At 39.7% G+C, this 27,540-nt stretch overlaps 1 protein-coding gene and 1 pseudogene across 2 annotated transcripts in view; both read left to right on the top strand.

Moving 5' to 3' along the window:
• The window catches only part of CTNNAL1 (catenin alpha like 1), a 72,805-nt gene that overhangs the window by 10,778 nt on the left and 34,487 nt on the right, over positions 1-27,540 (top strand). For both annotated transcript variants that reach the window (XM_005581116.4, XM_065530254.1), the window contains exons 2-8: positions 4,285-4,474; positions 11,378-11,565; positions 13,332-13,451; positions 17,631-17,720; positions 18,764-18,934; positions 22,579-22,779; positions 25,327-25,413. In XM_005581116.4, coding sequence (XP_005581173.3) covers positions 4,285-4,474; positions 11,378-11,565; positions 13,332-13,451; positions 17,631-17,720; positions 18,764-18,934; positions 22,579-22,779; positions 25,327-25,413 — 1,047 coding nt within the window. The remainder of the gene's footprint in view (positions 1-4,284; positions 4,475-11,377; positions 11,566-13,331; positions 13,452-17,630; positions 17,721-18,763; positions 18,935-22,578; positions 22,780-25,326; positions 25,414-27,540) is intronic.
• Positions 11,628-11,787, top strand: LOC123569272 (5.8S ribosomal RNA; annotated as a pseudogene).

Genomic DNA, 27,540 nt, shown 5'->3' on the forward strand with positions numbered 1-27,540 from the left:
ACTTGGGCTTCTGCTGGGACTGCTTTAGGCTTCTTTGGGGATCTGTTGTTTAACTGAATGGTTGTCTGAAGCAACACCTTGGACCTTTCTGAGATCTTAAGAATTTTTTTTTTTTGAGACAGAGTCTTGCTCTGTCACCCAGGCTGGAGTGCAGTGGTGTGATCTCGGCTCACTGCAAGCTCCGCTTCCCAGGTTCATGCCATTCTCCTGCCTCAGCCTCCTGAGTAGCTGGGACTACAGGTGCTCGCCACCACGCCCTGCTGATTTTTTTTGTATTTTAGTAGAGATGGGGTTTCACCGTGTTAGCCAGGATAGTCTCGATCTCCTGACCTTGTGATCTGCCCGTCTCGGCCTCCCCAAAGTGCTAGGATTACAGACGTGAGCCACCACGCCCGGCCGAGATCTTAAGATTTTATAGTCTTACCCTTAGCTTCATCTTAAGGTGCTTTCTTGACACAGCCCTAGATTTTATTTTTGCCTGAAAGCCATTCTTAATTTTAGTATGGTGTGCCATCTGGAGAAGATTTTATTTTATTTTATTTTATTTTTTTGAGATGGAGTTTTGCTCTTGTTGCCCAGGCTGGAGTGCAATGGCATGATCTTGGCTCACAGCAACCTCCGCCTCTCAGGTTCAAGGGATTCTCCTGCCTCAGCCTCCTGAGTAGCTGGGATTATAGGCATGTGCCACCAAGCCTGGCTGTTTTTTTTTTTTTCTTTTCTTTTTTTTCTTTTTTTTGTGAATTTTTAGTAGAGACGGGTTTTCTCCATGTTGGTCAGGCTGGTCTCGAACTCCTGACCTCAGGTGATCTGCCCACCTCGGCCTCCCAAAGTGCTGGGATTATAGGTGTGAGCCCCCATGCACAGCATGGAGGAGGAATTTTTAAAACCAGCAAGTTCTGGCTTGTTTGTATTTATCAGTGTTTCCTTTAATTTTTCTCTTCTCTTACATTGTACTGTAAGCAGCAAAAAGAAACCAGGTAGCACCTTCAAAATCTGCTTTGACATCTCCTTAGTTAGCTCTTCCAGTTCATTAGGTATATTTTCTCCTTTTCATGTTAATGAAGGTGACTTTCTGTCATCATATAACAAGGAACCGCTTTTCTCCAGTTTCCAGAAAGATTTTTCTCACTTTTCCTTAACCTTTCACCCGTAGCTTCTGCTATGGCCTGATTGTTGGCATTCCCCCAAAGTTTATGTGTTGGAACTTAACCCTCATAATGATGATTAAGAGTTGGGGCCTTTGGGAGGTGATTATGTCACTAGGGAGCCTTCATGAATGGGATCAGTGTTCTTACAAAAGAGACTTCAGGGAGCCTTGTGAGGACATAGAAGACACCACTTGTGAGGAATGGGTCCTCCTCAGTAGACACCAAATCTGTTAGTGCCTTGATCCTGGACTTCCCAGCCTCCAGAACTGTAAGCAATATATTTCTGTTATTTATAAATTACTCAGTATAAGGTATTTTGTTATAGCAGCCCTAATTAAGACAGCTTCCTCAAAGGTCATCATGCTTCTGCAAAGTTTCTTTGACATTTCTAGTTTTTATTCACTCAAAGTTCATTTAACTTTCACTGCCCAATTTTAGAGCTGCTCTCACATTTTAAGTTTTGTTACAGCCTCACCCCAGATCCAGGCACCAAAATCTATATTAGTTATCTATTGATGCAGAACAAATTAACTGAAATTTAGTGCATTAAAACAACAAACATTATCTTATGGTTTCTGCGGGTTAATTCCAGAGTGGCTTACCTGGTGGTTCTGGAGTGAGGTCTCTCATAAAATCAAAATAAGGGTGATTGACTGAGCCTGTAGTAATCCAAAGACTTGACTGGGGCTGGAGAATCTGCTCTCAAGTTCATTCATTCAGCTGTTGGCATGAGGCCTCAGTTCTTCACTATCTTTTGGCCAGAGCCTTCAGTTACCTTGTGGGGCTCTCCATAGGGTTGCTTGAGTGCCTTCCATTCTGTGGCAGTTGGCTTGCTCCCACTGTGATTGATCCTGCAGAGAGTGAGTGAGTGAGTGACTAAGATGAAAGCCACCATGTGTTATATGACCTACTCTTAGAAGCACTCTATTATTTTCACTTTATTCCATTATTAGAAGTGAGTCACCAAGTCCAGTCCACATTCATGTGGAGAGAAATGAGGCTCTACCTCTTGAGGGGAGAATTTGTGGACATGTTTTAAAACCACTACAGAGATTATAACACTTTCCTGCTTAGAAAACCTTCAGTGGCTTCAAACCACTGCAGAGATTATATCACTTTCCTGTTTTTAAAAAACCCTTCAATGACTTCAAATTACTACAGAGATTATAGTATTTTCTAGTTTAAAGGCTCTTAAGTATCTTCCTGTAATACATAGAATAAAATACAATTTTTTTTTTTTTTGAGATGGAGTCTCACACTGTCACCCAGGCTGGAGTGCAATGGTGCAATCTTGGCTCACTGCAACCTCCACCTCCTGGGTTCAAGCGATACTCCTGCCTCAGCCTCCCAAGTAGCGGGGATTGTAGGCATGTGCCACCACACCTGGCTAATTTTTTTTTTTTTTGTATTTTTAGTAGAGATGGGGTTTCACTATGTTGGCCAGGCTAGTCTCAAACTCCTGACCTCGTGATCCGCTCACCTCGGCCTCCCAAAGTGCTGGGATTACAGGTATGAGTCATCACACCTGGCCAATATAAATTCTTTATTCCAATTCCAGAACCCTTTATTCCAGGCTGGTCCCTGCCCATCCCATCTCTTGGATATTGGTTTTAACTTGCCCCCGACCCACTATCCTTTAGCCACTTCTGACTTCACCTCGTTCCTTGAACAGGAGAGGCTCATTCCTAAGGGCTTTTTGTTTTTTTTTCCCTCCACTGTTTCTTTTCCTAGAATGCTCTTTATCCTTTGACGTTTGCCAGTCTAACCACTTCGCTGTCATTTAGATCTCAGCTTAAATATCACTTCCTCTTAGAAGGACCAATCAATTTCAGGTAGCTATACAGATACTTTTATCACACTATCCTAACATTTTGCACATAACAATTATATTAAAGTTTATTTTTTGTTTACCTATTTATGTGATTATTGGGTCTCCCCCTTCACTAGAATGTAAGCCCCATGGAAACATGGGCTTTTCTTTCTTGTTGATTGTTATTTCAGGTTTGCCTAGAATTTTATTTGGGATATGATAGTGTGCAACAAATATATTTCGTGTAACTGAATTATTGCTATTCTACCATAATGTAAACCTAATGGGGGCGGGATTGTCTTAGTCTTGTTCATTGATGCATCCTTAGGAACTGGCCTATAGTAGATATTCAACATTTGATGAAAAACAATATTGTAGTTGAGGAAATTTAGAGATTAAATTTCCCTAGACTACTTAGCAAGTAGTCACCGAGCCAAGACTCAAACCTAGGTCTATTAATTCTAAATTATTAATACCTAAACATACATATAAAGTGCTTGACACATAGTAGTTGTACAAAGAGTAAAAGTGATTCTCTTCCCCTTCTTGTAATTCTCTTGCTCTTCTTTTAATACTAGTACATGTACATTGAGCAGTAGTTGTTTTTCATACAACATTTCTTTAATAAATATTCTTAGATGTCAGCATAGTTCATGTACTAGTTTCCTAAGATATTTTGAAGAATTATGTTTGTTTCAGTGAGCTGAAGTTGTCACCTTTTGTATTTTATTTCAGGGCCTGGGATCAAGTGTTAAGACTCTTGGTATTTCATTTATTTTGAGTTGGATGCAACAAAACTTAGCAAAATATAAAATATAGATTACAATGCTCATTCTAAAGTATCCAGTTAATTTGGTAAACATGTATGGCACAAGTACTATTTTGTACAACCTGGGCACCATGGTAGGCAATGGAGTGGAATGGAGAGGAAGAAGAGCTGTCTCTACTCTCATAGCATCTGAAGTCGTAGTAGAGGAAACAAGACCTGAAGTACTTTGACTTTCTGAATGTAATGATCTATCCGCTCCTACTTTTCTCCTTAAGATTTGTTGAAAGATCTGGAGGGCCTCTGGAACTGTATGCCGCAGATAAACTGCATGCCCCAGATAACTGCCCTCAGGTGAACTTGGAGTTGTAATTAATGGAAACATTGTCCTAAGGAATGATGCAGGATACTTTGCTGGTTGTCTCAGTTGAAACATCTCTAACTATTGATTTAGTCTGTTGAGCTATCCTGTATGCTAGGCTTAATTTTCTTTGACTTTGTGGTACAGCTTAAAAAAAAGAGGTGTTGAGATAAAAGTTGCTTTTATCTTTTATTTTTAGATCACCACACTTATTAATCATAAAGATAATACCAAAAAGTCTGATAAAACTCTGCAAGCAATTCAGCGTGTAGGACAAGCTGTCAACTTGGCAGTTGGAAGATTTGTTAAAGTAGGAGAAGCTATAGCCAATGAAAACTGGGATTTGAAAGAAGAAATAAATATTGCCTGTATTGAAGCTAAACAAGCAGGTAGGTGGATATTGATTTTGAAGAGTATTCAAACCACTTTTATTGCTTTGGTTATGATGAAAAATTATTGTTTTATTTTGAATGAAGATATATAGCTCTCTGATTATGGCTGCCTCAAACATTAAAGGTCTGGATTAGCTTCCATAAATATTGCACTTCGCTTGGATCAAGTCCTAAATCTGAAACATAGGACTCCTTCACTGGTCAGAGTTAGTGATTGGCCATCCTCACCATCAGCCATTGAGATGTGAGACAGATAAAGAAGTGGGAGCTGTGGCCTCTATTCTCTAAGAACGTATTAGTCTACTTTCCACGACATAGGAAATGGAAATAAGCATTAGTATCCATTAGTATTCTACAGTAAACAAATCATAGTGACTTCAGACTTCATGATGGTTCATGGTTCTCTATAGATGGTAGCACAGAAGCCTTTGAGAACCTAGGGTGTTCTGAGAACTGTAGCTTTGTTGAAGTATCATTTATCCATTAATTTTTTCAACAAATATTTACTGAATGCTGGTGATATACCAGCGTTCTTTTAGGCCATAGCGAGATAGGCATGGACAAATCAGTCCAAAATCTGCCATTGTGGGCCTTGCATTCTGCTGAGGGAGACAGATCATAAATGAATAAATATGTAATGTCAGGTGGTGATAGTTACCATGTTAAAAAAAAAAAAGCAAGGTAAGAGTTAGGAGACCAATGAAGGTGCTGTTTTACAGAGGGCAGGGTTTTTTAACTTTGGTGCTACTGACATATTGGGCTGGATACTTCTGTGTTGTAGGGGGTTGACCTGTACATTGTAGGATGTTTATCAGCATCACTAACTTCTACCTACTAGATGCCAGAAGGTCCCCTCTCCTACTATGTGACAACCAGCAATAGCTCTAGAAATTGCCCCCAGTTGAGAAAAGTGGCCCCCAGTTGAGAACTCCTGGGATAGGGGATTAGGAAGACCCACTGAGGAAGGGACATTAGAGCAGAGACTGCAATGAAGTGAAGGCCTGAGCTATGTGGATACTTGGGGGGGAAGGGCATTCCTGGCAAGGAGAAAGTGAGAATAGGCAAAGACTGGAATTTTGGACTATGTTCTAAGTGGAATGAGGGATTAGTGGGAGATTTTGTGCTGGGCAGTGACATGATCTCATTTGTATTTTAAAAGGGTAACTGGTGGCTCCTGTATAGAAAATACATTTTAGGGGGTGTGAGGATGGATTCAGAGAAACCAGTTAGGAGGTTGTCACAGCGGTCCAGGTGATAGATGATGGTGACTTAGACTAGACGATAGCATTTGAGGTGGTGAAAGGTGACTGTGTTTCGATATATTGCCAAAGTGGAGTTGATAGGATTGGCTGATGGTTTGGATGTGGGATGTGATAGAAGAGCCAGGGATAACTCCAAGATTTGGGATATGAACAGCTGGGCAAATGGTGGTGCCATCTACTGAGATGGGGAACTCTGAGGGAGGAGCAGGTCATCAGCGAGAGGAGAGTGATTGCGATAAAACCAAGTATATGTGGAGGGGTGGACAAGATCATACACGGTCCTGTATGTTATGTGGATGATTTCAACTATTATTCTATACTAGGAGTCGTTGAGAAATTTTGAGCCAGATGAAAGGCGTATTGCTTTGTGTTATTCTGTTTTTTTTTGTTTTTTCTTTTTTTTTTTTTTTTTTGAGACGGAGTTTCGCTCTTTTTGCCCAGGCTGGAGTGCAATGGCACGATCTCAGCTCACCACAACCTCCACCTCCTGGTGCCTCAGCCTCCCGAGTAGCTGGGATTACAGGCATGCGCCACCATGCCTGGCTAATTTTGTATTTTTAGTAGAGACAGGGTTTCTCCATGTTGGTCAGGCTGGTCTTGAACTCCCGACCTCAGGTGATCCACCTGCCTCGGCCTCCCAAAGTGCTGGGATTACAGGAGTGAGCCACCGCGCCCGGCCTTGTTTTGTTTTTTCAAAACAAGAACATTTCACAGATGTTTTGTGTTAGATAGAAGTCTTTCTGATAGTATGAAGGAAATGAACGAATGAGGACAGACCGAGAGAAGGTTGAGACTGAAGGCAGGGAGACTAATAGGGAAGCTTTTGTGGTAAAACCAGCTAGGCCAAGTCAGTGTAATAGGACTGTAAAGAGCAGGAAGAGTACACAAAATACTCATTAAGATGGGTGAATAGGTAAAAGTAGGTTGTTGACTAAAGGAAAGGGAAGACCCTGGGTTGAGTCTTGGATTTCTAGCCATTCACTGGGATAGAGAATAAGTTTTATGTGGGAAGCAGGGGGAGATATCCTTATTCTATTCATAATTCATATTTTTCCTACTTTAGAAAAGGATATGAAAGCACTTACAATAAAAGACATGTTCAATAAACTTATTAAAATAGGATGTGAAAATAAATAAACCAGAAACTTTGGCAAACATTATTATTTTAATTAAGCATGAAATTTATCTTTGTACTTCCTGGAAGTCAAGACAAAAATGTTGGAAACAAAGGATTATATAATCTCATTGTTTGTTGAAAGGAAACAAACCAGCTTGTAAGAGGAGAGACTTTTTTTCCCGACACTAAATTATTGTGTGGGTGCTTATGAAACAGACATTACATAATGGACAATTCAACAGAAAATGTGGAGATGTTCTTCATATTACTGTTTCTTTTTGAAGAAAGCTTTGTGGTTAAAAAAAAAAGAAATAAAACAATTACTGTTTCTTCTAACAACCACTGATTAAAGCAGGAGTATAGTATTTTTTAAATGAAAGGACAAGCTGAGTCCTGTGCTCCTTGTTGGCTTTGTAGCACGTCATTGTGCTCAGTGTAAGGTGAGAAAGGAGGACGTGGTACACTGACATGAGTACCATACGCCCAGGCAGCTCCATAAATGGAGTATTTTGAAAGATATCAGGTGTCATGGGCTCCACATGTCATCTTCCTCCTAGTGTCACTCAGGTAAGAGTATGAGAATGATACCTTCTGGAGTTGTAAAATATAGAAGGCTTTTTTCTCTTAACACATACAAACTTAAGACTTCATTAAATCACTCCTGTAATGTTTCTAGCCCACTCAGCCCCTACGAATGATTTTCTTTTTTCGGCGACAGCATTCATTTGAGGGAACTAATATAAAGCAGTAGATAAAGAACTGGAGCTGGCTAGGTGCCGTAGCTCACACCTGTAATCCCAACACTTGGAGGCTAAGGTGGACGGATAGCTTGAGCTGTGTTTGAGACCAATCTGGGCAACATAGTGAGACCCTGTCTCTACAAGACATAAGAAAAATAAAATAGCCAGGTGTGGTGGTGCATGCCTCCAGTCCCAGCTACTTGGGAGGCTGAGTTGGGAGGATTGTTTAAGCCCAGGAAGGTTGAGGTTGCAGTGAGCAGTGATGGTGTCACTGCAGCCTGGGAGATGACAGAATGAGACCCTGTCTCAAAAAAAAAAAAAAAAAAAAGAACTAAAGTTTTAGAGTCGGACTGCCTAGACTTTAATCCTAGTGCTTCTACTTGCAAGCAGGGGATATTGGGCAATCTATTAAACATTTCTAAACCTCAGTGTTCTCATCTATAAAATGGGACTGTTAGGGTTTATAGAGGTGTTTTGATGTAATGCTTGTATCATTTCACACATAGTAAGTGCTCAATAAATATTAGTTGTCATTATAATAATCAATTTTTATTCTTACTTCCCTGTGTTGAACTCTTACATTATATTGTTGCTTTTTACTTGGCTACCAGGCAAGGTTTATATTTATGTTTTCTATGGAAGTTCAACAAATATTTGTGTTTGATTGACCTTGGGTTTTCCTATTAAGATGCAACACTAGTAATTACATATAATAAATTAAAAATGATACCTGTGAAGCTGTAAGACAGCTTTGTGACTTTTTTAGGGAACTGATTTCTGAACAGTTTATACTTTGAACAACTTTATAATGTTAAGGAAGCATTTAACCATGGTGGTGGAGCTGACCAAATGCTACTATCCCTCGTACTTATGAGTTAAATGCCTGGGGTCGGGCCAGGTGCGGTGGCTCATGCCTGTAATCCCAGCACTTTGGGAGGCCGAGGTGGGTGGATCACCTGAGGTCAGGAGTTTAAGACCAGCCTGACCAATATGGAGAAACCCTGTCTCTACTAAAAATACAAAATTAGCTGAGGTGGTGACGCATGCCTGTAATCCCAGCTACTAGGGAGGCTGAGGCAGGAGAATCGCTTGAACCCAGGAGGCGGAGGTTGCGGTGAGCTGAGATCGCGCCATTGCACTCCAGCCTGGGCAACAAGAGTGAAACTCTGTATCAAAAAAAAAAAAAAGCCTGAGGTCTACTCAGAAAAATGAAAGGTTGAATAATGCTGTATGTGCAGGCTTATATGTGGTATCTTTTGTGGTTGAGAGGTGTAGAAAAAAATTAACATTTTCCAGAGGATCAGAGGAAATATTTTTATCCTTTTAGCTATTAATGATAGAATGCAAAGTGATACTTTTCCTCCTGCCCCTTCTGTATGCTTTAAGGTTAATTCTAAGCACTTTTGTTCTCTGTATATTTTGCTATCAAAACTTTGTATTAGTTACCTATTGCTGTGTAACAAATTAACCCAAACTTAGCAACTTAAAACGGCAAACATTTGCTATCTCAAACAGTTTTTGAGGGGGCACCAATCAGGGAGTAGCTTCACTGGGTGGCTCCGTGTCAATGTGTCTCATAAGGTAGTGGTCAGTGTTTTGACCAGGCCTCTGTTACCTGGAAGCTTGACTGGACTGCAGGTCTGCTTCCAGCCTCCCTCTCATGGTTGTTGGCCAGAGGCCTCACTTCCTCTCCACGTAGGTCTCTGCGTAGTAAGGGCTGCTTATGACATGGCAACTGGTTTCTCTCAGAGAGAGAGAGCAACCCAGACAGCTGCCTCAGTTATTTTAGAACCTAAGCTTGGAAGTGACATACCATTACTTCCACCATACCAACCCTCATATGATGTGGGAGGGGACAGACAGCACAAAGTTGTGCATAACAGTAGGTGGGGATCATGGGGAGCCTTCTTGAAGGCTGGTTACCACAGAATTCCTCTATCTGTAGAGCTTCAGCAATTGTCTTTATAAACAAGACATCCAAGTCTGCATTACCAGTCCATGTCGCATAGCTTATTTTTGGTGTATTCCTGTGTTATTTCAAGCTCCTGTTGTCTGAAAGTAAAATTATCATCTCCCTTCCAATGCCCTTCTGATTTTCTTTAAGCAACTTAGGTTTACAACTTTGAGGCCATTTTTTCACTCGTTCTTTCCTTCTTATCATTGGTCAGGTACTAATTTTATGTTTTCTCATAAAAATGTCTCCCAAATCATCTTCTTAATGTTCCTATGGCTACTATACTAGTAAGGTCCCTACTATTTCACACCCACAATTGATATAATAGCCTGGCTTTAAGTCTTTCCTTTCCATTCTGTTTTATGTACTCCTACTAGATTGATCTTTCTTTTTTTCTTTTTCTTTTTTTTTTTTGAGACCAAGTCTCACTCTGTCACCCAGGCTGGAATGCAGTGGAGCCATCTCAGCTGACTGTAACCTCTGCTTCCCAGGTCCCAGTGATTCTCTGCCTCAGCCTCCTGAGTAGCTGGGATTACAGGCCCCTGCCACCACACCTGGCTCATTTTTGTATTTTTTTAGTAGAGACCGAGTTTCGCCATGTTGGCCAGGCTTGTCTTGAACTCCTGACCTCAGGTGATCTGCCTGCCTTGGCCTCCCAAAGTGCTAGGATTACAGGTGTGAGCCACCGTGCCTGCCAGACTGATTTCTAAACCTTGACTTATATTTCACCCTGTGGCCTCTCCATTAAGATTCCAATACTTTCTACTCAAGATCCTTAGCCTATGAGCAGACACATTATTGTGTATATGTAATAGAATTGACAGGAGGGCTTTTGTAAGAAAATCAATCCGTTAGGCACATAGGTATATTTAGGACTTTAAAAAATGATCTTGAACACTATAAGTTGGTTAAAAGTTTATTATCTTTAAAATCTTTTTAACTTATAACAGTATGGAGGTTTCAAGAATGTTATAGCCTTGAGGAGGCAAACACTTGTATTATTTTATTAGTAGATAATTACCATTACAGAAATCAAAAGTTTTTATGGCAACAGTGAAGAAGATAATTTTTCTAGAGGGTTGGGAGGGAGTTCAATTAATAGAATGGTTTATGCCAGGCATCATATGAAGTTTATATAAATTCAAACTGCAGCGTGAATGAGGGCCAGCCTGTCGTTTGAATTCTCAGGACGGAGGCTTTAGTTTTGTTTACTTTCCCCACCCAAAGTCCAGGCTTTGTTTGTCTGACAGACAAACTTCCTTATTGTTTCTTTTTGCCTATTGACAGTTATTTATGGGTCTCCAATATATTGAAGATGTCATCCCTTGGGGCCCAAAGCCCTATCTTTTTTCTCTCCCTGAGGATTCCTGAAAACCTAAGCCCCTTCAGCTTGTGGAGATCGGCAGTGACCCCTGACTTCTCCCTGGCCTGGCCCCAGTCCAAGCCTTGGCACCTGCTTACTGCTCTGGTTTTAGGGTATTCTTTAGTTTTTGACTCATGGGACTTCTCTTACTGTCGTGTAGGGCAGGAGCTTTTAGATTGTGTAGTTTGCATTACCACTGGAAACAAAAATTATGATGTTTTTCAAACTGGGTGAGGGCAAAATTTGTCACCATTCTTAAGAGTGTGCTATTATTTTCTGGTTAGAAAGCTTGGTATGATAATCCCTGCAATCGTCAAGGTGAAACTGTTTCTTGTTCCTGAAGTAAGAGTCCAAAGCGGAGTTCCTCCTCATTGTGCCTTACCTTCAAGGTTAGAGAAAAGTTGAGATTTGAATTTGTGTGTCTTACTGCCAGTTTAACTTTACCCTCTCTCCTTTCTTGTTAGGAGAAACAATTGCAGCATTGACAGACATAACCAACTTGAACCATCTGGAATCTGATGGGCAGATCACAATTTTTACAGACAAAACAGGAGTGATAAAGGCTGCAAGATTACTTCTTTCTTCAGTGACAAAGGTGTTGTTGCTGGCAGACCGAGTAGTCATTAAACAGATAATAACATCAAGAAATAAGGTACTTACCTTTCTGATGTTGCTGTATTTTTGTCTTTCTGTGTTGTTCAAAGTGCTTCTTATGACTTTTAGTGGTGGATCACTTGGCTCACATGTGGATGAAGAGTGCAGCTAGCTGTGGGAATTAATGTGAATTGCAGGATACATTGACACATTGATCATCTACACATTGAATACACTTGGGCCCTGGGTTCCTCCTGGAGCTATGCCTGTATGAGCGTTTCTTTAAAAAAAAAAAAAAAAAAAGTTCTTTTTAGGTTAATTTAAGTAATTTGGCAATGCTTGACTATTATTGTTTATAACTCTGTCTGTAGTTTAAATTCTTCTATATGTGTAATTCTTAAATGATGAGTATACTGTGCCTAAACTTCTGAATGCAAGTAATGTCTCCTCTTAGAGAATCATTATCTGCTTGTTGAGGCTTATTGGTAAAAGCTTCAAATGTGTACAACATTTGGAAAGAAAAGGCAAGCACTATGATAGTGTATGTAGCAGAAACTTAGTTGATAAAAATACTGAATTCTTCAGTACTTTTTTTCCCTCCCAAATCAGAGACTAACAATATATAACTTAAGACACAGTTAAATCAGTGGAAATGATAATTATCCACAGCTACAAAATTTCTGCATGCAGAATTCCTAAATGTTATTGAATAATCTCAAAACGTGCAGAACAGATTTAGACTCTTCCAGTCCAGAAGTTAATCTCTCAGATGATGATCATGCTCCATGATCATCTGGGAATCCAGGGTCTGTATGATCACTTCTTTCTTTGGATAATTCCCTAGGCAAAGAGGAGAGCAGTTGGCCAGGGCAGGAGTTGTCCTAGTAGGATTTGAGGATAAAACCACCTGATGAATGTTGAATGAATGAGAAATGGGAGAGGTGGATCTGGCAGCGCTAGAGAAACAGAAACAACCTTCCTCTCTTTGAAAGATGGAGGTTCTGCACAGCAGTGGCAATGAGCCTTATCTGTGTTAGCTGCCTGAACTTCCTGAGCTGCCAGGGCAGATTAACATGCCAAATATTCATCATATTCTCATGAAAAATAAGTAAACACAGGATATCTGTGTTTTTTTAACCTATCTTGTTCTGACTAAAACAATCTAGTCATGTTATTTTAAAGAAAAGTATTTGAAAATATGTTTCACATCTATTTACTTTATTTCTTACATCAAGAAAACACATAACATTTTAGTCATTGGCTCTACCACAGATTCACACTCTATATTCACCCCTGACGGCCCATTCCTGACTGAACCAGACTGATTTTCCTCCTCTTAAAGTCCCACACTTCCCTTTTGACTCCATACTCTGCAGATGATGAGGTTCCTTCTGCTTTCCTGAGAATGTTAGGGTTCCTGTTATCCTGGTTCACTGAGCCTTAAAGCTTGTGTGTGCTGACTTTTATCCTCACCCCTTCCCAGTTCTCTGAAGATTTGATTACTGTAGTCCTGCCCATGCTCACCTCCTAGACTTGGCTACATAAATGATCCCTTCCTTTGTATATGTAGTCATTTCTTTTATTCTTTTTCTTTTCAAATAACTCAAAATCTCATCCTATAAACAAATCATTCCCCTAATAATTCTGTGCCTTGAATCTACTTCTACTTCTCTGAGCATCCCCTTCTGTGTCTTCTTTCTGGCTCCTCCTTCTCAGCTTTCACCTAGAATTCAGAATTTTCCCTTTTTTCTCTCTACTCAGCCTTGACAATCTCAGTCTCTTGCGTAGCTATCACCAAATAATGAAATATTCTCTGTTTTGCAGGTTCTTGCAACTATGGAAAGACTAGAGAAAGTGAATAGCTTTCAAGAGTTTGTCCAAATATTCAGTCAATTTGGAAATGAAATGGTGGAGTTTGCACATCTGAGTGGAGATAGACAAAATGTATGTATTCATCACATTTTACAATCTTCAGATAAATACATACTTTTCAGTTTGGATGGAGGTATGATCTTTAGGATTGTTTGGATTGGTTTCTTTGCTTATTAAGTCTATAGCCTTGGTCTTGAAAGCCTTTCACAAATAAGCCAGCAAAGTAGATCTGTAAGTAGATCTGTATGTCTTTTTTTGTACATTTATAACAGTTAATTTTGTTCCCGCCTCACACACTGGGAAAGGTCATACTTGCCTTCAGGGCTCAACTTAAGTACTTCTTCTTTGTATTTGGTTACTTTCTCTTTTATGAAGCTTTCCATTTGATTCCTCTCCCAGGGCTCAGGCACGTAAAATTGAGTCATCATACGTATTCTTATAGTATCTTGTTAGATATTTGTTATTCTTACCATATTAGATTAATAGTAATAACCCAAGCTATTATTTATTTGCACTGCCTATGTGTTAGGTACTTAATGTACATGATCTCATTTAATTCTCAAAACATCCCTATGAGGTAGGTATTGTTACTACTGTTTTACATACAGGGAAACTGAATCTGAGACAAGGATAAACTTTCCCAAGGTCACTATTCTTGCAGATTGAACTCAGTTATATCTGATACTAAAGCCTGTAGTTCTCAAACTACAACATGATAGTCGTTTTTTATTTTATTTTATTTTATTTATTTATTTTTTGAGACAGAGTCTTGCTCTGTCGCCCAGGCTGGAGTGCAGTGTCATGATCTCGGCTCACTGCAACCTCCACCTCCTGGATTCAAGTGATTCTCCTGCCTCAGCCTCCCGAGTAGCTGGGAATACAGGCATGCACCACCACGCCCGGCTAACTTTTTGTATTTTTAGTAGAGACTGGGTTTCACCGTGTTAGCCAGGCTGGTCTTGAACTCCTAATCTCGGGTGATCCGCCTGCCTCAGCCTCCCAAAGTGCTGGGATTACAGGTGTGAGCCACTGTGCCCAGCCAATATTAGTTCTTTGTGGGTCTGTTCCCCAATTCAGACAATAAGCTCCTCAGTTTTGGGAGACAGAAGACCATATTATGTCTAGGATTGACTTTTCCTTGTTGGGGTATTTGTGTAGGAGTCTGTCTTGTTGGCAGGTTAAATATATATAATAATTGACCATTTCTTGGGATGGTTCTGGGTGTAGTCCCATAGGTATTCTCTCAGTTTTTGATACGAACTTTCCCGGTTGCAGCTGGAGTTGAAAGATGGGTATTGGTCTGGAAAGTGGCAGGCTAAATAATGGCATTGGTTTCTAATACCAATGATGTTTCTGTAGGCAGGTACCTTATTGTTTCATTTTCTCTCTGCCAGTATTGTTCTTTATAAAACACATTTCCTTTCTTTTCCTTCTCTTTCTCTTAATCTTCCTTCTTCTCCTCATTCTCCCCAATGAAAATTATTAGCCTGAATATTTTTTTATTATAATAGCTTATCATCTAGCGTTTTCTTGATCCCTTGAGCAAGTGTGGCATGAGTCATAGGTTCTAAAGCTGCCATCCTTCAGTTACACTTCCTACAGGATCCTCTTCAGCTTCTGGACATAACTGAAAAACTTTCACCATCATTTTGATTTGTAGTTAGAAATTTGGCATGGAGAACATTTTATTTTTCTCAATTCTTGTAATATTGTAATCCAACATTTAAAAACTTCTGGCTGAAGAGATACCTGTTTTTAACAATTTAGCTCATTAAATGTGAGACCCCTGAAACTTACTGGCAGCCTTTTTATCATCTTTGTGTTTGATAAGTGCTACTCCTGGGTCATTTTTGTGGAATATGCATCCAGGGTTGAAATACTTTCTCCTTTAGAATAGTCAGAATATCCTGCAAAGAGCTATAGGTCAGGTGCATTCTCAGTTTTCTCAGCAAATATTCATAAGCTGCTTACTGTTAACCAAATACTACACTAGGTGTTGAGGATTCAGCAGTAAATAAAAGTGACAAAAGCCTCTGCACTCGTGGAGCTTATATTTTAGTAGGGGTGGGAGGAGATAGACAATAAATCAGAAACATGCATGGCGTGTTCAAAGAACACGAAGGCCAGTGGATGGATCAAAGTGAGCAAAGGGGAAGGGTAATAAGATGAAATCAGAGAGGTAGTGGGCAGGCCAAACTGCGTAAGGACTTTGACTTTAAGTAAAATGGGGAGCCACTGCAGGTTTTGAGTAGAAGAATGACATTCTGACTTACATTTTAACAGTATCACTCTGGCTGCCATGTTGAGAATAGTTTGCATGGAGACAAGGGCAGAGACAGGGAGACCACTCAAGAGGATATTACAGTAATCTATTGAGAGGTGATGGTGACCTGGACCAAGGTGGTAGAAAGTGGCAGTGGTAAGGCTGGGCGTGGTGGCTCATGCCTGTAATCCCAGCACTTTGGGAGGCTGAGGTGGGTGGATCACCTGAGGTCAGGAGTTTGAGACCAGCCTGGCCAACGTGACAAAACACCATCTCTTCTAAAAATACAGCAATTAGCTAGGTGTGGTGGCACATGCCTGTAATCCCAGCTACTCAGAAGGCTGAGGCACGAGAATTGTGTGAGCCCGGGAAGCAGAGGCTGCAGTGAGCTGAGATCATGCCACTGCACTCCAGCCTAGGCAAGGGAGGGAGACTCTGTCTCAAAAAGAAAAGAAAGTGGCAGTGGTGACAGCCTTACCCAAGTCTGGGAAAGTACTTCTTCATGGACCATCTGGGTTTTATGGACGCCTCTGTTTTGTCCTGTGGACCAACCCTTTCCAGGCTGAGATGCCTTCTTTTTCTGTCGCTTGTTATCACTATTCATCATATGGTGTCATATGTGGCTTATAAGTGTTAGGTATGGAATACACACCTGATGAATTGTCAGCTAGACCCACAGGTGGTTTTGAAAGGAGTCCTGTCCAAAATGTTAAAGACAAGAGGAATGAGTGGAAATTTTATAAGCAACCTCAACCTTTATCTATAGGTACCCATGATGGATGATACTCACATATAGGACACAGTTCTTTGGGATGTGATCTGCATTAGCTTTGGGGTTATACGCACTTTGTTGTACACTATTTGTAATTCCATCTCTATCTCTTATTAAATCTATATTGGGATGCAAGTGAGTAAGAGTGATATTGTGTAGGACTATCTTCTGAATCCATTCTAATTTATTCAAGCAAATTTACTTTCAAAGGCAAATCATACTCAAACTTTAGGTTTTTCTTATTTGTAAGAAAGGGCCTTTAACTTACAAATAAAAAAGACTAATGTGACAGAGAAAAATTTTATGTAATTCAAATTTCAATGTCCATAAATAAAGTTTTCTTGGAACACAGCCGTTCTTATTTATTTGTGTATTGTCTCTGTTTGCTTTCACACTACAATGATATAATTGAGTAGCTGTGATGGAGACCATATAGCTCAGAAGGCCTCAAATGTTTATCTGGGCTTTAATTGAAAGTATTGCCCACTTCTGATTTAGATATAATAACCAAATTATTAACAGAGTATTTTGTTGTAGATTTGATCAGCAAACTTTGGCTACCTCATATAATAGCACACGTTCTATTGAGGGCTCTGTGAGGAGAAGCCACCCCCCAGCAAAACAAATTCAATCCACAATGCTTTCTTAAGTGTTCCTTTTCAATCTTGTTGGGGAAAGTAATCTACCAAAGAAACATCTTAAGAATATTTCAGAGCAGCATATTGGTTAAGAGTAAGACAAATGAACCCCAATTTGAGATGTATAGCAGTTAGATGGGATTAGACAAGGCTCCTTAAATAATCAACTTTTAAGTATCTGTTTTGAAGGAAATAATAGTCGATAGATGCTCAGAAGACATTTACTTTTAATTAAGTAAGACATAGGCTGGGTGTTTCTGGTTAGGGGTGCAGTGTGTGCACTTGGCGTGAGAATGTCAGGTATGACAGAACACCAGAATGTCAACCATGTACAGCCTCTACTTGTGTCTCAGTTCCTGGCTCTCCAGGCCTTACTAAGAGTAGCTTTTTCTTTCTACTCATATTGTGTTGATGTGTTTATATTGAAGCAGTGACACTTTGTAAAACTTTATCCTGTTTTTTTATTTTCCATTTAATATTATTGAATTTTTGAGTATTATTGTTGAATAAATACTTTCTTAAGAAATTGGATTGTTTACATGATCTTAGAATCCTCCTTGATTTTATTTCATATTTAGGATTTGAAAGATGAAAAGAAAAAGGCAAAAATGGCAGCAGCTAGGGCAGTTCTTGAAAAGTGTACGATGATGCTCCTTACAGCTTCAAAGGTAAGAGAATTTTTGTTTTAATGTGTAATAAATTAATAATTAGAAAACCTGACTAAATGCATTTAACTTACATAATTTGCATTTTAAAAAAGATCAAAGTGATAACTTAGAACATAGGCCTGAATAGTTAAATCTCAGTTATTATTTATAAGAATGCTAACTTTCTTCCCCAACTCCAAATAATAATTAATTTATGAGTCAGCTTTGATTGAACAGCTCAGCAGAACATGGTGTATTAGGTGCTGTGAATTAAAGCCTGTCACACATGGTCGCTGCCTGCAGGGTTTTGCCAGTCTCATTGAGGAGCCAGCATATGTGCTCTAGAAAAAGCGAGGCAAGTTAAGATTTGTTAAGTACAGTGGAGTAAGAAGTCACCCCTTGGTTATTCTGTAAATTCACCCTTTAATTCCTTTTTCCACTTTTAACAAAATTATCAGTCAAGAGTATTTCCAAACAGCAATTGGCCAGAAAATTGGTGCAATTCTAGAAAGAATGAATAAAATGTCTCATTAGCAATTTGTTTGGAATAACCTTTTCTTCTGAGAGTATTTATCCTGTACTAGAATCAGTGAAGCCACAAAAATAGAGACTTCATGGAACCCACTCAGAAGGCTCTGTTTTGTCTAGGCCCTTGAGTTTTTCATTTACAATATTTTTTAAAAGTCAAGATGCATCCATGATCATATTTCATCTCTGTTCATTTCATTTTTCTTCATTCTTTTTCATTTCTTGCATGTGTAAGGCAACATTTAAAAATAGTTTTAATCATGATGGAGAGATTTTTTTCTCAAAAAATTTTTAAGTAAACTTACTATTGAAGTATAAAGGTATAGTTCTGCACTCTGCATTTTTTTATTTAACCTTGCTATCGCTTTTTACTCATCCTGCTTCCACTTTAGTGAGGAGAAGCAGCTGAGTGAGCCAGGGACCCAGGAGATTTTGGTAAAGAACCATTTTTCTTAGCATGACATGTTCTCTGTAAGATTTTTGTGCATTATGACATAAATCAAATATTAAAATAAAAAATTTCAATTGTTTTGAAGACATGTCTGAGGCATCCCAACTGCGAATCAGCCCATAAAAACAAAGAAGGAGTATTTGACCGCATGAAAGTGGCATTGGATAAGGTCATTGAAATTGTGACTGACTGTAAACCGAATGGAGAGACTGACATTTCATCTGTCAGTATTTTTACTGGAATTAAGGAATTCAAGGTAAGAATAAAGAGAGTATATTTTGATTTTTCTCTTTCCATTTTATTTTAATTTTTTGAGATGGAGTCTCGCTCTGTTACCCAGGCTGGAGTGCAGTGGTGTGATCTTGGCTCACTGCAACCTCCGCCTCCTGGGTTCAAGTGATTCTTGTGCCTCAGCCTCCCAAGCAGCTGGTACTACAGGCATGTGCCACCACGCCTGGCTAATTTTTGTATTTTTGGTAGATGCAGAGTTTCACCATGTTGGCCAGGCTGGTCTCAAACTCCTGACTTCAGGTGATCCGCCCGCCTGGACCTCCCAAAGTGCTGGGATCACAGGCATGAGCCACTGCACCCAGTCTTTTTTTTTCCATTTTAATGGAGCACCATTATGTATAGTATCCATATTTTTGTGTAATGTTTTAGAACAATGCTTCACAAAAGCAAATATATCTATTTAAAGCAATGCCACTCTGTACAAACCTGTTGCTCAGTAATATTTACATTAGAGGTATATTTATAAAGAACACTGGTCTTTGGTTATAGTAGCTACTCTGGCCCTTTTTAGCTGTATGATTTAGCTGTAGCCTGCTGTTTAAAAGAATGTTCCCTTCCTGTTTTTTGAGCAGTACCATACATTTTTGAGCAGTACCATCCATGGGATGATGGCGAGCAGCAAATCATTTCTGCTAGAATTCCTGCTTTTCTCTGTGTTAGAGGGTTGATACTTTGAGACTATAGTGATAGAATTAGTAATAATTAAAATTTAAAAATAAACAGTAATACACACTAACAGTTATTGAGTCCTTACTCTGTGCCAGCCCTTTTCTGAGTGCTTTAAATATATGAACTTATATAATCCTCAAAGAATTATTGCTATTATTTCCATCACACTTTTGAGGAGCTTGAGAAACAGAAAGGAGATTAACTTGCTGGCTACTAAGTACCGGAGTTGGGATTTGAAACTAGGCAGTGTGACTCCAGGAAGTCTCACTTCTCATCAGAAGTCATAGACATGGTGAAGATGCTTTTGGGGTAAGAGCAGTGTCTGAGTTGGGAGGGCCCTAAGAAGTCATCCAGTACAATGCCCTCCTTTAACAGATCAGAAAACTGAGGCCCTGAGAAATTATCCAAATGCTAAAGGTTCCCACCTTTCTAACAGACAGGACTGTGATGAGAATGACATTCTTTCCATTTTACTGCACTTTTATTTATTTTATGTATTTATTTTTGAGATGGAGTCTTGCTCTTGTTGCTCGGGCTGGAGTGTGATTGCATGATCTTGGCTCTCTGCAACCTCTGCCTCCTGGGTTCAAGCGATTCTCCTGCCTCAGCCTCCTGAGTAGCTGGGATTACAGGCACCCACCACCACACCTGGCTAATTTTTGTACTTTTAATAGAGATGGGGTTTCACCATGTTGGCCAGGCTGGTCTCGAACTCCTGACCGCAGGTGATCCACCCACCTCAGCCTCCCAAAGTGCTGGGATTATAGGCACGAGCCACCACACCCGGCCGTACACTTTGATTTCTAATTGTGTGAAGGTCTAAGTAGGAACATGGGGTGAAAGACAGTAACGGGAAGAATATCTCTCTTTGCTCTTAGTACATATTTTATTTAATTCCTACCTGCCCTTTAGGTGAATATAATTATATACTGGGTTTTTTTTTTTTTTTTTTTTTCTTTTTGAGGAGAGCTAGTAAGTGGTAGAACCCTTCTTTAGGCCCAGGATTCTCTAATCCCAAAGTCCACGACCTTTCACTTTACACCTCGGGGTTTGTTTATATGATGCCAGTCCTACCACTGAGTCTTCCTGAAGGGAAAGAAGCTTATAGGGACCAAACCTTCTCTTAAAAATTTTATTGCTGAAAGCGATCTTAGAGATTATTTTTCTAATCCTCCCTTTTTATAAATGCTGAGGGAAGAGATGTGTTGTCAAAGGATAATGAGGGAAACAAGTCGGATGAGAGACATCTTTCGCCTCTTGCTGCTGCATTTCTGGTGCAGGTGAAGGAGGGGCAGTGCTCTGCCTGTGGCTGCTGCCGACAGCTCTGGCTGCTGCCCTCTCACCATCAGGCATGCTGGAGGCAGAGCTGTTATAAATAGGCTCAGTCTCACTGTCTGGGATTATCTCTTTGGCGTCTTACTTTTTTTCTGATGGAGAGTATTATCTGTGGAGGGAAACTGGATACTTTATTGTATTTGGTACTATGAATATATGGACACATGTTATGAAACCATATCAATAAATAGCCTCTTTAAAAAAAAAACCCCACAAAACTCCACTAAGTTGCTGTCTAAAAACATGTGTATTTTCTCTCTAAAGGGAAAATAAAAAACCTTAACATAAATGGTATGAGGCCAATATAACTGATTTTTATGTTTTAATTCTGTTTAAATTCTCAAATTTAATTCTCTTAAATTAATAAAATAAATTTAATTCTCTGAGAAGATCCCCATTGTAAATTCCATACCTTACTATTATCCATATTCTTTCCTAGCTTAAATACGAGTTTCTGTCTACCTAGGATGGAGTGATCACCTGACACAACTTGGGCCAAGAGCAGGAGGGGAAGCAAGGACTCTCCTCTGGCATCTTGACTTTCCCAAACTTTGGTATTTTCATGGATCGTGTTAAAATGGGTCACACGTAAGGATTAATTAAAATAACATTTGTGAAAGGACTTTAAAGTGTTAAACAAATGTAAGCTATCCTTATTATCACATTCATTGTGACCATAATCATGATCATTACCACTTGTTGCCTCTTGGCCCAAGTTGTCTGTGTGACATATTTCACGGACTATAGTGTTTTGTAGGGTTGAAGTGGCATGATGCATCGTAGAAAGCTGAGAGAGAAAGACTGCATACGTGAGCATGTGTTCATCACATAGTCAAGGAGCTCCAAACAGGGTGGCTGAAGTGAAAGGTTGTTAGGGGGTTCAGGGGGGTGAGATAGACTGTTAGAGAGGTATATAAAGACAGGCCATAGAGGATTTTGTGCTATAACATAGATGTTTGGGCTTGATTCTCTATAGATAGTGAGGAGCTATTAGAGGGAGGTGGCAGTATCAGACGGTTTACATTTTAGATTATATAGACCCTCTGGTAGAGGATGTTTGGGTTAGTAAGGTGCTGTTGGGGACTTTAAACAAAATTTAGGGAGACCAGTTAGGTAACTAGGAGAGTCTTTGTTGAATTAATGAAGGAAAAATGGATGCCTTCCCTAGTCCTTCTCACACCCCACATCTTCCACATCATCCTTCCCCCTGGGCTCAGCACATGTCATATTTGGGTGTAAGTTATCTTCCAGGACTTTGCCTACGCATTTTCTCAGGTGCAAATCTTTTACCTGGAGGCTGGTTCATTTTTCCTACTGGTTGCTAGAGGATGATGCTCTTTCTGCCTTAGTATTCACTGATTCCACAGAAATGTCATTGTATTAATTATTCTGGGAATGATGCTTTGCATGTATATTGAAGGCTTTTGAGCAATGTGTCCTCCTGGGTTAGTGGAGAATATAGATATCATTGGTGGCTGTATTTCCCCTCAGCTTCGAAAAAGAAAATGTTAGTGTTTTCCTGGGCACTGTTAGAAATTACAACCCATTTTGGTCAAGTGTGTATATTGACTCACATTGATGGATGGATGTCCTTTTTGTTCTCAGATGAATATTGAAGCTCTTCGGGAGAATCTTTATTTTCAGTCCAAAGAGAATCTTTCTGTGACATTGGAAGTCATCTTGGAGCGTACGGAGGACTTTACTGATTCTGCCTACACCAGCCATGAGCACAGGGAACGCATCTTGGAACTGTCAACTCAGGCGAGAATGGAACTGCAGCAGTTAATTTCTGTGTGGATTCAAGCTGTAAGAACTTTTTTAAAAATCAAAGTAAATCTTATATAATGGCTTTCCCATAAAGTTTTGCAAGATGTGGAAGCTAACATAATCACCAGGAGTATGAATTTGTTCCAGAATGGGACAGGATGTCTCATCCCTTTTCTCCCTCCTAGTTGGCCAAAATATCCTTCCCATCTAGCACTCACAGTACTTGACATTTATTTCCAGGCCTGTTGACTCTCATTCTAGCCAGTCTGAATTCTGTGCCTTTGTCACTATCACTAGTTTACTCTGTTGTCCCCACTCTTTCACCAAACTCACCTCTGGAAAATTCCTCCCCAAAATGCTTCTTCAGAGTGAAGAACAGAGGAGTAGACCCCCATCTAGAAGTTCTTGGGACCTGAGCCTGACTGCTGGAGCCATTCAGATGTACACAGTTCTTACCTCTGAGGACAGCTGATTTACAGACACAATGATTTGGAAAACTTATTGGGGTGTAGATTCAATGAAAACAAGGGTAGATCCAGCTGGCAAGTAAAAGCTTTTCACCCTTGCACAAATTCCTGGTCTAAAATTGGTGGGCGGCCACTCTATGAGCCTTAAATGGGCTGTTGGTGTGCTTCAAGCAGAGGAGTTTATTTGGGCAAGAATGAACGGCCAAGACTGATGGAAATGGGACAGCATAAGAAGTGTGTACACAGTCTCTTATAGCAGGTGGATTGCAAAATGGAGAGACAGAGCCCTGGGATATGTCTCTAGGATTATTTATTTCTTAGGCCCAGGCTCTGTCAAAAAAGTATTTAACATGGCTTACAATATACAGCAGCCATAGTACAAATCTGGAAGTCATGAACAAAGCTTTGGCAGTAAAGATGATGAAGGAGGGTGGATATGGCTGAGACTGAAGAAAGAAGCAGCAGTTGATTTCCTTGTAAATAGATTAATTTATGAATGAACATAGATATGAATCACAGATTTCTCAGATATTTTCTGGGCATCACAGTAGTGCACATATTCTTATTAACACGGAATCTTGCCCTAAAGTAGAGTGGTGTGAGAGACTTGAGCATTGTTTTGTGTTTAGTTTGAATTATCTGTGTGATACACAATCTGAAGTGTAGATTGCTTCAGTGTTAAATTTTAAGTCCAACACTCACTATAAAGAGTTGCTTGTGATGAAATACTCTGTGTTGGGAATGTGATTCTATTAATACTCAAATTTGCAATTAGCAAATGTCAGAAATTTTGCAAATTTACCCTGTGCGTATTTCACAAGCACTCAGATCTCTGATCCTGCATGCTAGATGTGTTTTTCGTTCATTCATTTTTTTCAGCAGTTGTTATTGGTACCTTTTATATGCCAAGCACCATAAATCTAAAGATGAATAAGATAAAATCTTTGTCTGCAAGAATTTTACAATAAAGAAATTTGTGGGAAGGGGTGAGACAAGTACAAATAGCTTTGTAGGTATCCTAAGAGAAGGCGTAGACTATGCATTGAGACGGTTTGAAGGAGGACAAACTTATATTAGGGAGAGGGCTCAAGAAGGCTTCATGAAGTATTGATATTTAATTTTTATTTATCATGCAAAGAATTGAATCTCTACTACCTATTGTTTGCTATGCCAGGTACTGTGGATTTAGTGGTGTGCAAAATAGATGTGAACCCAGCTTTCATGGTCTAGTGGGGAAGATAGACTTTAAACAAACAAAAAATAAAAAATTCCAGATGGTTTGGACTGAAAAAATAAATATGTAATTGCAAACTGGGATGATTATTGACCAAAAAGATTACAATGAGTAAGAAGAGGGTCTGATTTAGATTGAATGATCTGAAAAAGCCTTTCTGAGAAAAAGACATTTATGTAAGATCTTAAAGACGAGTAGGATTTTAATTTTTAACTAGGTTAGGAGTGAAAGCATGGACATTCTAGGCAGAAAATAAGAGATCAATTTTAGACTTGATGAATTTATTAAAGAAAATTAGATTTTGAAAGTTCACCTTTCAATATAATCCATAGGTTCACAGAAAAATAAATAAATAAAAAACAAAAGTTCACCTATTTGTAGTTAGCATTGAAAAATATAAAGTGGGCCGGGCGCGGTGGCTCAAGCCTGTAATCCCAGCACTTTGGGAGGCCGAGGCGGGTGGATCACGAGGTCAGGAGATCGAGACCATCCTGGCTAACATGGTGAAACCCCGTCTCTACTAAAAATACAAAAAAAAAACTAGCCGGGCGTGGTGGCGCGCGCCTGTAGTCCCAGCTACTCGGAGGCTGAGGCGGGAGAATGGCGTGAACCCGGGAGGTGGAGCTTGCAGTGAGCCGAGATCGCGCCACTGCACTCCAGCCTGGGCGACAGAGTGAGACTCCGTCTCAAAAAAAAAAAAAAAGAAAAATATAAACTGAAATTTTATTTTCCACTCTAACTTTAAACAGGTAAATTTTGAAAACCTACTTTTATAGTTCACAGAATAATATTAAAATTTATTACAATTTACAGTTCAAATAAAATTGGAATTAACAGATTAAAGAGATGCGGTAACACTACATATATACTTTTTAAAATTTTTAGCAAAGCAAGAAAACAAAAAGCATCGCTGAAGAACTGGAACTCAGTATTTTGAAAATCAGTCACAGTCTTAATGAACTTAAGAAAGAAGTAAGTATAGTTTGAAATTTAGCTTCTTCTAATTCTTTGCTAATTTTCATGTTGTATGGGTGTATGAAATGCATTAGTATTAGTATGCCTCTGTGCCTAGAAAATGGTTTTGAAAGTTTTCCTTTGAGGCCAGGCATGGTGGCTCATACCCGTAATTCCAGCACTGTGGGGAGGCCAAGGTGGGAGGATCACTTGAGCCTAGGAGTTCGAGATTAGCCTGGGCAACATGGCGAAACCCCATCTCTACAAAAAACACAAAAGATTAGCCAGGTGTGGTGGTTAGCGCCTGTAGTCCCAGCTACTCGGGAGGCTGAAGTGGGAGAATCACCCGATCCCCAGGGCTCAAGGCTGCAGTGAGCCATGATTGCGCTGCTGCACTTCAGCCTGGGTGCCAGAGTGAGACCCTGTCTCAAAAAAAAAAAAAAAAAAAAAAAAGGTTTCCTTTGACATAGTTATTTTGAAGCCATGATTTTATTAATGCCCTCATTCTCAAAGTTTATACATGAATTTTCATAGCTTTCTTCATAGTAACAAAAAACTAAGAACCACCTAGAATTCCATCAACAGAGGAATTGATAAATGAATTTTGGAATAATTCTACCAAATACTATTCAGCAATAAAGGAGAACAGTATTGATACATGCAACAATATGGATGAATTAGTGAAGACATACTAAGCAAAAGAAGCCAGACACAAATGATTATATGTATAAAATTCCATTTAGAAAAAAACAATTCTAGAAAAGGCGAAACTAATTTATAATGACATAAATCAGATCAGTGGCTATCTCATGTCAGAGGTTGGGGTATATTTACTGCAAAAGGGCATAGGAGGACTTTTTGGCATGTTGGAAATGTTCAAAATTAATTGTGGTGGTGGTTACATGGCTGTGTATGTTCATCAAAACTCACTGAACAGTACCTTTAAAATGGGTACCTTTTGTTGTATATGAATTCTATCTCACTGAAGTAAATTTAAAAAAATATTCCTTTGGTTGAGAGGGTTTCCCTGTTCCCTGAATAAAAAGTTGGTCATCTCATGACTTACTTGTCCACTCTCAGGTTATTGAAAGTCCTATGGTCACTTTAAGTCAGGTGTTCACAAACTACAACTGGACCATTTTTGTCAGTAGAGTGTACGGGGACACAGTGCTGCCCATGCACCTACTGTCTACTGTTTTCTCACTACAACCGCAGAGTTGAATAGTCGCAATAGGGCCTAAAATATTTACTCTCTGGCCCGTTACAGAAAAAGTTTGCCAATTCCTGCTTTAAGTCACAAAACACAATCTCAGTTGAAAACTTAGAATGTTCCCTCCAATATATTAATCAGTATTTAAATCTTCATTTAGTTGTAGGGCTTCTCCCCTGTTCCCTGTTTTCCCAGCTCCAATTAGATAGAGCTTTTGGGAAGATGTGGTCTCTTCTCCCTTTTTCACATTCCTCACCCTCCATTACGTAGCTGTTGTTGATTTTTGTTAGGTTGTGGCATAGAGACAGAAGAGAGAAAGTTGAGAGGCAGAAGGTTTTTAGTGACCAGCACCCTTATCAAATGGCTTTGGGCTTGGTAGACATTTACAGCAGACTCTCACTCTCATGGATACTTTAGTGGTTCTTCAGAGGCTTTCCTGTTGCCCCCCACAACCCCCACTCCCTCCCCTCAACTCCTATATCCTGTTGCTCCCTCCACTTTGAGGCATGCCTGGAGGAGGGAGTCACAGTGGGCACCCAGCAGCTCTCCAGACAGACCCTCCTCACACAGACCTCTCCTTTCCCTTAACTCTGCTTTCTTAATTCTTTTATTTTTGTTATTTATTTTTTAAGATAGAGTCTCACTCTGTTGCCCAAGCTGGAGTGCAGTGGCGTGATCTTGGCTCACTGCCACCTCCACCTCAGGGGTTCAAGTGCGATTCTTATGCCTCAGCCTCCTGAGTAGCTGGGATTACAGATGCAAGCCACCATACCCAGCTAATTTTTGTATTTTTAGTAGAGATGGGGTTTCACCATGTTGGCCAGGCTGGTCTCAAACTCCTGACCTCAAGGGATCCACCCGCCTTGGCCTCCCAAAGTGAGCCACTGCACCCGGGCTTAGTTCTTTTATATTCTTGAAGATGGTCAAGGGCCCAA

This window comes from Macaca fascicularis, chromosome 15 (genome assembly GCF_037993035.2).
Source record: "Macaca fascicularis isolate 582-1 chromosome 15, T2T-MFA8v1.1".
Taxonomy (NCBI): Eukaryota; Metazoa; Chordata; class Mammalia; order Primates; family Cercopithecidae; genus Macaca; species Macaca fascicularis.